Consider the following 11,261-nt stretch of genomic DNA (forward strand, 5'->3'; position numbering starts at 1 on the left):
AGCCAACATGCCAGATCACTATCCTGGTACAGGGGATGGCAGTTCATTATCTAGCTCAGCATTAAAGAAAGCCTGAAGTTGTTATTCTTCACGGCTTCCCTAGATTGCCTTAACCTAGACTTTTGCCAAAACCATGATGGGGTGAGGGGGAGGACAGTGACCATGGCAATGCCAAGACTTGTCAACAGTAAAGTGTATTAAGCATCTATTATGGGCAAGACCCTGCAGCAGGCAGCCTTTAGCTTTAGGGCTGAAAGGGGCCTTCAGGAAATTCAGCCTTACCTCTTTGTTTTCCAGAATAGGAGGGGAGGGAGTGTGTGTCAATCCTGCCTATTAGAGGTGGGTGGTAGAGAGACCCTCCAGGAACGCCTTGGAGTACAGCATGACTCAAGGGGGTCCCTTGTTCTAGGTAAGGCTGCCATACCTTCTCACTAAGCCAGACAAAGCCCAGGCAAGACAGTAAAGTCACGCCATCCAGTTGCACAGGGAGCCCAGAAAATAAATCGAGTTGTGACTTATAAAGCTATTTCTCCCTTAACTTCTCCTGGCACACAGGATCACTGCTGAACTGACTTAGCATCTAGAACTAAGTTTAAACCATCCAAGGAGCCCGCCCCCCCAATCCATGCCCTCAATAAGCAGAGGTCTTTCTGTCAGGGTCCCTACACTTTAAAGAAATAGCCTCGTGGGGTGGTTCAAGATCAGAGGTGCAAGGTCCTGGGGGTCAAACCTATGTCACAAATGACTCCACTGAAGCTCAAAGAGAGTGGATTTATACCCAAATAGCAAAACACCACAGAAAGTGAACCTCTCTATATACTAAAAATGAATGTGTCCAGAATACACTGCTAAGTAAAAAAGAGAGGGCAATTTTCTATCTTTTGAAAGGAATAAGAAGACAAAATTAGTATATTTATTTGCTCATATTTGCACAGATAATTCTGGAAGGATTTAAAAGACACTACAAACAAGAGGCAGGAGGGTGGCGGGCAGGGGAGAGAGATGAGTGGATGGGAACAGGGGAGGGAGGCTTTTTCTGTAAACATTTGTATGTTGCTTGATTTTGGAACCATGCAAATGTCTTACCTTTCAAAGACTAGATTTGAAAACAGCTTGCCCGGGATCATATAGTCTTTCCCACAGTTGGATGGTTTTACCTGGCAGGATGTGAAATGATTTGGGTTGGTATGTACGATGATTATAAACAATTCACAAACACAGCACTGAATCATATGGTGAGAAAGTCATTCCCTTTCTTTTCTCCTCAGTCCTCTGAACCCATGGAGGCGACTCAGATGCTAGTGGGTCTTGAACACCTTTCTCAATCCTAGTAAACTGCCTGGCTAACAAAGCAAGCAGGCACCATGCTTAAAGCCCTGGCCTATAGCAGCGGTTAAATAAAGTAGAATCACATTATTTCTTTACACTGAATTTACTTATATTAATAGCCCCCATGATTGGTAACCCTGGAATTCTGTTCACAATAGTGATACTGTGTGGTAATATACAGAGACTTCTTTCTCAATATAGATTTAAGTAAAATGTGAGTTGTTTTAAAGAAAATTAAGTAAATCTTAGTGCTTTGTGAATATGGCAACATGATTTTGTGCCAGAAACTGTGGTAAGCACTTCCCATTAATTAATGTATGTGTTCCTTCCACCCCTTCAGAGACAGGAAAGGTCACGGAGGGGTAGGGAGAGCGTAGGCTGTGTCCAAGGTCACTGGTTAACTGTTGGAGGTTATGGGAATTTGAATCTAGGCATTGAGTGGCCTGCAGCCTCCCTCCCCTCCAGCCCCCACCAGAAAACCAAACACACACACACACACACACATACCAGGGGAGCTATAGCTGGTGGCCCCCCAAATGCAGACCTGCCTCAGGATTGAGTACAGCAGTTGCTCTAAAGGTTCAGGCTTCATCTTGGGCAGCTCCAATTTCCTCCTCCAAGCTCCAATCCCTAAAACCAAGCAGTTTCATTCTCCCTTTTCCCTCAAACCAGAGGGTCAGAAACACTCAGAGAGCCACCCCCACAGGTGCACATCCTCTGTAGTCCACCAAAGCCCTCCCTGGACCTGCTTCTTCAGCTCCCCCTCGCTGCTCCTTTGGGCCCCGGGCAGCAGCACCAGGAGTAATCTAGGCTTCTCCCCTGTCTGTTCTGCTGGATGGGCTTGAGGTTTCTCTCTCCATCCGGTTCTGCAGCAGAGCACCTCACTCCCACCACACACCCCTGCACAACCCTTGAGGGACCCTCTGTGAGGTGACTGGGTTTCTCCCCTTGTCCCGATTGCAATGAAAATGTCAGGCTTTCAGGAAAGCAGGGAAGGGAGTAAGTGACTGGTTCAAAGCTGGGAAGCTACAGAGGCTGCCCAGCCCTACAGCTGCAGCCAGAGACCCCACGCCCACCCCGTGCCCTCTGCCCTCACAGAGCCGACCGTCACAATGGGTCCTGCAGGCAGTAAAGCCCGCCCGCTCCTGCCTCCCTCGTCTCCCTCTCTGAGTGATCATGGGTGACTCCCCACCTCTCTGGACCACAAGTACCCACTGCACTGTTTGGGGCTAAACTTCCCTTCTCCTCTCCCCCCACGCCCATCCCCCCATCCGCATTGCCCAGAGGGCTCTGTAAGAGGCAGCCTCTGGGCCACATCCTCCAGTATGGCTGAGAAGTCCAGGACGGGGCCTGGGAATCTGCAGTTGTAAGTTTCTGTGTATAGAACCACAGGCAAGATAGAAGTGTGGTCACAGGTATTTAAACCCTACCTCCCTTCCCCCAGCTCCCTGGGGACCCTAGGACAATCCCTGGCTCCTCTGCAGTGTCCTCTGCAGTGAAATAAAGATGAAAGAGACAGTACCTAAGTTATGGGGTTCTGTTGACAAATGACGTCAGTGCTAGCACAGGACCAAGCACCCCGCATGCTCTGCTGTCCATCCTGTCCTGATGAGACCTGCAGTAAGCCCTCTGCTTCCAAGAGAGGGAGAAGCACTTGCATTTCTGTAACAGCCGGGGAGTCTGAACAATGCAGGGCTGCCCAGCCTGGCGCCTAGACACCTAGAACAGAAGAGTGTGGCAGCTCGGCTGAAGCCCACAGCACAGAGCCCTGGTCCAAGGTGCAACATCAGCAAAGGCACAGGGATGGTCGGTCCCGCCTTCCTGGGCCCTCTGTCCACTGACCTACCGTGCCTCAGGCGAATGACTCAAGAGTTGGGGGGACCAGGATTGCCATCCCTTCTCAGAGACGAGGTACAAGGCTGGAGAGGCTGAGAATGTATCCCTTAAGAGAATTTCTACATTGAGGCCCACTTAAGATTGATTGCTCCAGAGAGTCCTACAGTTTTGCAAGGAAAAAAAGGGAATACCCAGCCCCAGAGACATGATGGGGGGATGCTATGCAAGAACACCCTGTGCTCCTGGGGGCCAGGCAGCAGCTGCAGGAGTTGAGGGCTGGGCCAGCAGGTGGACAGGCATGCCAAGGTGGAAGGAGATGCCTTGGGGAACAGTCAGCTCAGGAACCACCTCCCCTCTCCCGGGTCCCGGGGTAGCTGCTGGGACCCAGGCCTTCCTTCCCTGGTGCAACCCCACCCTCATGGGCCCAGCACCTGCCACTCTACATGCCCTTCATAAAGGGAACACATGTTCCAACAGTGCTAGGAAATAAAGACAGAAACTGCGTGAAAAGAATCCTGTCCCGCAAAGCTCCCACAGGAATGTCTATGACCAAGTCCCTCAAGGGAAGCAGTGGCACCAGGGCCTGGGGGCAGGGTTCTGTTGGGGTCAGCACCGCAGACTCTCAGGAGAGACACAATCTCACTCTCTTTCTCCCATCCTCCCCCACATACACCCCATAATAGTTTGTTTCCCCAAACAATCAAGCTCAAAGAGATCCTAAGAAGAGGGTGAGGAATCTGGTCTCAGGGAATAGGAAGCCTTCACGCTCACCAGTCACTCTCTGACCTTTAACCCTCTGCCCACTGTGGGCCCAGAACCCTCAGTCAATCCAATGCAACCCCCACCCTGGAACACCAGGGCTCAGCAGTCAAAGCTCAAATGCCCTCTCACAAAAGCAGGATACATTCACCCTACATGCACTGAACATTCAGTGCCAGCCCGCCAACCCCCGCTTTCCAAAGGGGGTGTGCCACAGCCCACACAAGGGAGACCTTGGGCCTATATCCTGGGTGCCTCCACAGCCTCGTCAGTCGTTGTGGCCAGAGGACGCCTCCCTACAAGGTTGGCCCTTCAAATTCAGCATCTCCATGTGAGCCTAGAAGTTATCCAAGCAGCAGACAAGAGGCCCAAGCCCAGGTTTTACCTAAGCCCTCTCCCACCTCCCAGAGCCTGTTCAGATAAATTTAGAACCCACCCTCCACGGTCAAATGGCCCCTTCTGCCCACCTGCTCCACGTCTTCCAACTCTATGTGCAACTGTACAATTATTTACGAATGTCCTTACACAGATTCGTTTTTAATTTCTTTATTGAAAATACCACCACAATAGATAGAATGCCAGTACCAGTTGTCATAAATAAAAAGATAGCCAATAAAAATAGACCATTAAAACAAAACGGTGCTATAAAAGTCTGGAAACTTTACCACATGCCCTAAGCCCAAGGCCTGCTCCCCGGAACGGGACATCAGCACGTGTTCCAGAGGCATTAGAACATATTGGCACCAAGCTGAGACTTTCTTCTTGGCATAAAAAGACTGGAAGAGAATTGAAAAGGGAACCCTTTTCTTGCTCCAACCTTGTGCTTAATGCAGGCCCAACACTACCTAAAAACACCACAAGGGAAAGAGGGTATCCACCCAATACTTTGGAAAGGCTAGACTAGAAGACCCCTCTGCCTCACGCTTAACACAATGTGGAAACACATTCTCTGAGCACCACCAGACCCTGTCCCTGTCCCCGTGTGCCTGCTCTCACACTAAGGCCCAGCACCTCCCTCTCCCACACGCCTGCCCCGAGGTCACCGCTGACTCAGGTGGGACACCAGGTACACGAGGCCCACCAGCAGGAGTCCACGAACGCCAAGCATCATGAGCAGGAAGAGGAGCAAGATGGAAGTCACTGGCTCCACAGCATGGTTCCCGAGATGCCACTGGGGGAAACCCATGTTCACCAGCTGCCGATTCAGGTCATTGAAGGGGGACTGTGCTGCAGCCAGCCTGGCACCCGCCTGCTGCTGGCGGGGGCTGGGGCCTCCCAGGGGAGTACCTTGGCCCCTGTTGAGAAAATTCTGGAAGGTGAAGACAGAAAGAGATAAATGAATTCAGAGTAAGTTTCACTGGAGTGGCGGCATCAGGCAGGAGGGGATTCTCTGGGGTGGGCCCTGCCCTCCCTCTATAGCCACTCAGGGCCACATCCTCCTTACCCAGTAATCCCCAGATGCCACCCCCAGGAACCCCAACTACTGAGTCACAAGCTCTCAGAGCACAGAAAATGCCAGTCCCTGTTCCCCAGGCTGTGGCAGAAAGTGCCCAGGACAGAGACGAGAGGACAGGGTAAGGGTAGGTTGCACTAGAGGGCACAGCTTTTGGACAAGCATGTTAATACTCCTTGTTCCCTCTGTGGCCATGGCTCATCTGGACTTACTCCCCAGATTCTGCCTCATCCAACAGATTTTTAAAAGAATACTGAGCAAACTCTAGTGGGGTTTGCTAACCAGGTTAAAGGAAGAAATAGCCCTCGGGTTTGGAAGTCTGGGAAGGCTGCCGGGAGGAGGAAGACATAGGAGATGGGGGCTGGGCAATAAATCTATTGCGCTTTTCTTTACCTCTACTGTCTCTAGCGCAGCCTGCTGCAAAGAGGGTTTTGGGCTACAAAAGGTTGACAAGAGAGTTTCTGGGCACTAAGGAGTAACTGGTACCGAGGCCAGGAGGCAAGCTGCTCCCCCTCTACAGGGCTGGGAGCATACCTGTCGAGTGTTGTTACTGCGTGTAGTGGTGTTGGTCCTCACACGGGGGTCGTCATCCTGCACAATTTCCCCATTGGCCAAGATCCGCACCATCTTCCCTGGAGCTGCGGGTCCCCACGGGGCTGACCCTTTCCCCAGACCTCAAAAAGCCTGAAGGAAACAATTTACCAGTGATAAATATGTACTTCCTTAGTGGGGGAAAAAACACAATTCTGGGTGCTCACATTGGTTGCCCATGCTGAGAAGGTGCTGAATCTGATGACCAAAAAGGAGAGAAATAACGCAAGTTATTTGCCAGGCAAAATTCCGCCTGCTGAGAAAACCATCAAGAGGATTCCTTGAGAACCTTTGCTGTGGCCCAGGCCCTACGGTAGGGCCGCGTATGCCTCCCACCAATTCTCTGAGGCAGGCACAGCCAGAGATCTGAGAGATTTAACAAGCTTGCTGGGACCACACATCTATGGGCAGCACAGAAAGAGTTGGACGCCAGAAACCCTCTTTGTAGGCCCTTTTCTGGGTAATAATTAGGGAACCCAGGGCACCAGGATCCCCGGTCTCTCAATTTCCCTTGGGTTAAAAAATTGGTCCAGTGAACTGTCCCCTCAGGTAGTAAATGCCAAGAAACTGGACCTTCTCTGGGAGGTGAACCCCCAGGAGATACCAGCCCACTTCAGAGTTAATCTAGCTCACTGCCTGGCTGCACACCACACTGGTGGCCGCACAGCCATGGCGCTGTCTGCGATGTGACCTTTCCTACAGAAGACACACCTCTCACCTGAGCCTCAGCCGTCAGGTAACACCAGTCCCTCCTTTGCTAACAGGGCAGGGTCCAATCTCCCCAAAATATGGGATGGGGACGCTGCTGTTGCTCTGGGAAGGCCTTACCTGCAGACCAAGCGAGCCCAGGAATGGGGGTAGGAGAGGATTCGGGGGAGGGGGAGGCCCTTCCAAGCCTCTCCGGTCTGTGAAAGGGCCTTTTTTCCCTGAGCCACATTTTTCATGCAAATTCTCAAAAGCACTTGTGACACACACAGACCAGAGGGGGACGGGCCCTGTTCTCCTGCGGGCAACCTGGAGCCTGGGGCCGGCGGCGGGTCCTCGATTTGAAGCCTGGCCCCGGGGAAGGCCCATTGGGGGTGGCGCCCACCGCAGCTCCCGAGTGCTTTGTCATCCCGCCCCGCCGGGGGGCCGGGGGTGCGCCCTCCCTGCACCTGACACCACCTGGGGGCGCCTGCAGCGGGCAGCAGGGCCGGGGGGCTCCGCGGAGGGGGCGCGGCCCAGGTTCCCAGCCTAGCTCCGAACCCTGGCTCGGGGGAGGGAAGGGGTGCGCCCCAGTCCCCTCGCACTCGGGCCCCGGACACCCACCTGCAGGCGCGGCTCGCGGGCCTCGGCGACGTCCACCGCCGGCGGCTTGCAGGCCGCTTCCTCCCACCTGACCTGACAGGAAGCGCGCGCAGGGCCGCGGACCAGCGGGCGGCGCGGCAGCTCCCTCTGGAGGCCAGCGGGGGAACTGCAGCTGCCCGGCCGGGGCGGCGCCGGGCTTGGAGAAACGCAGAGGGGGCGCCCAGGAGAGACTGGTGTGGAGAGACTGGTGTGGAGAGGCTAGTGTGCGGGAAGAAGGACGGGAAGGAAGAGGGAGAAAAAGAGGAGGAGGAAAGGCAAGTGTAGCCCACGAGAAGGAAATCCCAAGGAACAGCGCAGTCTCCAGCCTGGGAGGGAAGGATGGGCACCGCTCAGCCTAACCGCAGCAGTTGACCGAGCTGACCCCTTCCTCGGATACCCCTTGAGGCTGACCAGCTGCGCTCCTGGGGCTCCCGCCGCAGTGCAGGGCTAGGCGCGAAGCACAGGCAGATGCGACCAACTGCGGTGCGGCGCGAGGGAAGGTGGACTTCCTGGAGGAGGCACCTCTGGACCCTGGTCGAAAGGTTAGGTAGGAGTTTGCCTGTGGGGCAAATAAGGAAGCGCACTCCTGGCAAAGGGAATCAACTGGCAAAAAGGAGTGAACAATTACCCCTGCCTCTTTCCTGATGTTTTTTAATACACAGACACTGACATAAACTGTTTTCTGGGGGCCTATTCGCCGTTGTGAGAGAAGGAGCTTTGGAATTGTACAATTTGTGTTCAGGTTCCAGACTCTTCCCAGTTAGCAAGCTGCTCAGGCTCCTCATCTGGCAATTGGGGATGATCCTAGCGCAGGATAGTTGTGAAGAGTACGCCTGGGCGTTCCTGGCACAGGAACTATGTGTGTGTGTGTGTGTGTGTGTGTGTGTGTGTGTGTGTGTGTGTGTAGAAGAACAGGGGTGTAGGTCAGAGGTGCAGGAGTGAGAGGACTCACCAGAGACAGAGTGGGGAACAGAACAGGCGGATTGACTGAAATATACTGTTAAGGGGAGCAGCAGGTGCAACAGGACAGGCCTTCTGTGCCATATGTGGATTAGCTCCCTGTCCAGGGATCAAACTCAGGCTATAGCGGTGATAGCACTGAGACTTAACCCCTAAGCCACCAGGGAGGCCCCATGACAAGTACTGATAAATGTTAATTAAGATTATCTGCCAATAGATGTTTCTGGGGGTCTATCTGGTGGCACAAAGAGTTAAGCACAGCACTATGAAGCTGTCCACAGCCTCTGCAGCACGAGTTCTATCCCCCGCCAGGGAGCTACCCACATGGTGCAGCAGATGTCTCCTGACTCTCCCACTGCTCCTCTCAGCAGTATGTTTCAGTAGATCCGCCTGTTCTGCTCCCCACTCTGTCTCTGGTGAATCCACTCACCCCCTGCACCTCTAACCTGTACTCCACTTCTTGTATGTATAAATAAATAATTCTTTAAAAAAAATAGATGTTTCTGGAAGTTGGCAGCTATATTAGGACCCAGATGCCTGCTAGCCTCTGGATGAGGGGAACAGAAACAAGAATAAGATGTAGATCTTGTCTCAATACTGCCTGCCACTATGGTTTAATTATTTGATTATGAAACCATATCAGTAAAAAATATTGAGCAGGTGCCCATGATATCTGTAGTTTCTTAGTGTATACTGTTTATATGTTTATAAATTATACATGTGTCCTGTGAGAATAGGCTGGCTTTGTGGTTGTGAGAGTGAGCCTGGGATTGAATGTTGACTGGCTGCTTTCCGGTGGTATGATGGTGAGCTGATTCTTCAAACTCTCTGGCTTCTGTAAAATGGGAATAACAAGAGTACCCACCTCATTGGGGTTTTATGAAGCACTCAGTGTCTTGTGCACAATGCTTAGATGAGAGCTTGGCCACAGTCCATGCTATGAACTGCTGCCCAAATTGACATCACCACTGTTCCGTGGAATCAGCTGTAGAGCACACACATTAGAAAAGAAAGGGGGGGAGGGACCTCCCTGGTAGTGCAGGTGGTTGAGCGCCACGCTGTGAAGCTGTCTGCAGCCTCTGCAGCATGGGTTCGATCCCGGCTAGCCAGCAAGAATCCCACATGGCAAGGCAGATTTCTCTTGTCTCACCCGCTGCTCCCCTCAGCAGTGTATTTCGTCAGCCTGCCCGTTCTGTTCCCCGCTCTGTCTCTGGTGAATTCTCTCACCCTCCCGCACATCTGGCCTGTACCCCAGCTCTTGTATAAAAATAAATAAATCTTTAAAAAAAAAAAAAAAGGGATTTCAGGTCCCTCCCTGGTGATGCAAGGGGTTAAGTCTCAGCACTATGAAGCTATCAACAGCCACTGCAGCATGACTTCGATCCCCAGCCAGAGAGGTGACCCACATGGCAAAACAGACCTCTCCTGTCTCGCCTGCTGCTCCCCTCAGCAGTGTATTTCAGTCAATCTGCCTGTTTGCCTGTTCTGTTTCCCGCTCTGTCTCTGGTGAATCCTCTCACCCCCTGCACCTCTGGCCTGTACCCCAGCTCTTATATGCATAAAATAAATGTTTTTTTTAAAAGAGAAAAAACTGGGATTTCAAATAAATAGAAAGTGAAATTTGAGTGCTTCCTTCTGCACTCTGATATGTCCCAAATATTCATAGTGCATGTGGAGTTAAGCTCATCCCCAGGCAGGAGGCCTGATTGTCACAGGCATCTGTGGGCTCGAAATTGACTGCACATGAAGGTCTGGGGACCACTGCCTCCTTGAACAGAGACTCTTAAATGAACTCACAACACAGAGGAAAAGACTTCTGTGAATTGGGGGAGCTAGGGAGGAAATAAGGGATGTTCCTGGGAAGGTTCAAGCTGGCACAACTGCTGACAAAGAGATACAGTCCAGTCAGACAACCATAAGAGCCCAGAGGAAGTAAGTCCCTTCAGAGAACGTCAAGTACATGGGAGGTAGCAGTGTTTAATAGGACCTGGAAATGCTTCATCATTACCAATGTAAACTGTCTCTGAGGGGCCTCCCCTTGTGGCGCAGGCGGTTGAGCACTGCCCTATGAAGCTGTCCGCAGCCTCTGCAGCGTGGGTTCGATCCTGGCCAGCCTGCGAGGGTCTCATATGATACAGCAGACCTCTCCTGTAGCACCCGCTGCTCCCCTTAACAGTGTATTTCAGTCAGTCTGCCTGTTCTGTTCCCGGCTCTGTCTCTGGTGAATCCTCTCACCCTCCCATGCATCTGGCCTGTACCCCGGTTCATGTATAAATAAATAAATCTTTTTTAAAAAAAAAAAGAATATGCTTATTAAAAAAAAACAACTGTCTCTGAGGCTGTGAATCGCTTTTCCTGCCCCTCCACTTTCTTCAGGCGTCTCCCTTGCTCAGGAAACAGCAATAGTTGCCTATTGTCTGCTCCAAAACCCCACTTATTGGTAGGCTCTGACAACCCTCAAAATCTGCCTCCCCAACCTCTACCCTCCCCACCACACACACACACACACAAAAATACTCCTACCATCTCCTTCCCTCAGCTCCGCTGCCTGGTCTCTTCACTCTCGCCAAATACATCACCCAAAGACTTGCTTTATTTGGGCCTATTGTCCAGAGGGCCCCCTAAATTTACATTTTTCTATCCCCAAAATTTTATACTAAGGGTACAAACTTGATGCTGAGTGCTCCACATAATAACTCCTATGTGTGACCCTGTGTGTACCACTTTCAAAGTGTTTCCAAAGATCACATCATTCTTTTTGGATGATGAAATAGGAAGGGTGGGTGTTACTATTCCCCCTTGCGTTGGTGAAGAAAACTGAGATTCAGAAAAACTCTAGATGACCAGCTCAAGGTCAGTGGCAGAGCCAGGATGCAAATGAACACCAATGTCCTCAGCTCCTCACTCTGCCCTTCACGGTCACACAAACTCCCCTAGGCATCCCCCAGACCTGTATCATCTCTGCTGCCTCTATTCTGTGGTCCTTCCACTCAGTGTCCCTAGCACA

At 51.9% G+C, this 11,261-nt stretch overlaps 1 protein-coding gene across 1 annotated transcript; it reads right to left on the reverse strand.

Annotated features, from left to right (window-relative positions):
* Positions 1-4,963: 4,963 nt before the first annotated feature.
* Positions 4,964-6,004, reverse strand: FAM241B (family with sequence similarity 241 member B; the record flags this gene model as incomplete). The annotated part of the gene is made up of 2 exons (XM_084244429.1): positions 4,964-5,233; positions 5,912-6,004. The coding sequence occupies 2 exons, from the start codon at positions 6,002-6,004 to the stop codon at positions 4,964-4,966; spliced, it is 363 nt and encodes a 120-aa protein (XP_084100555.1).
* Positions 6,005-11,261: the final 5,257 nt, after the last annotated feature.

This window comes from Talpa europaea (assembly GCF_964194135.1).
Source record: "Talpa europaea genome assembly, chromosome: 10".
Taxonomy (NCBI): domain Eukaryota; kingdom Metazoa; phylum Chordata; class Mammalia; order Eulipotyphla; family Talpidae; genus Talpa; species Talpa europaea.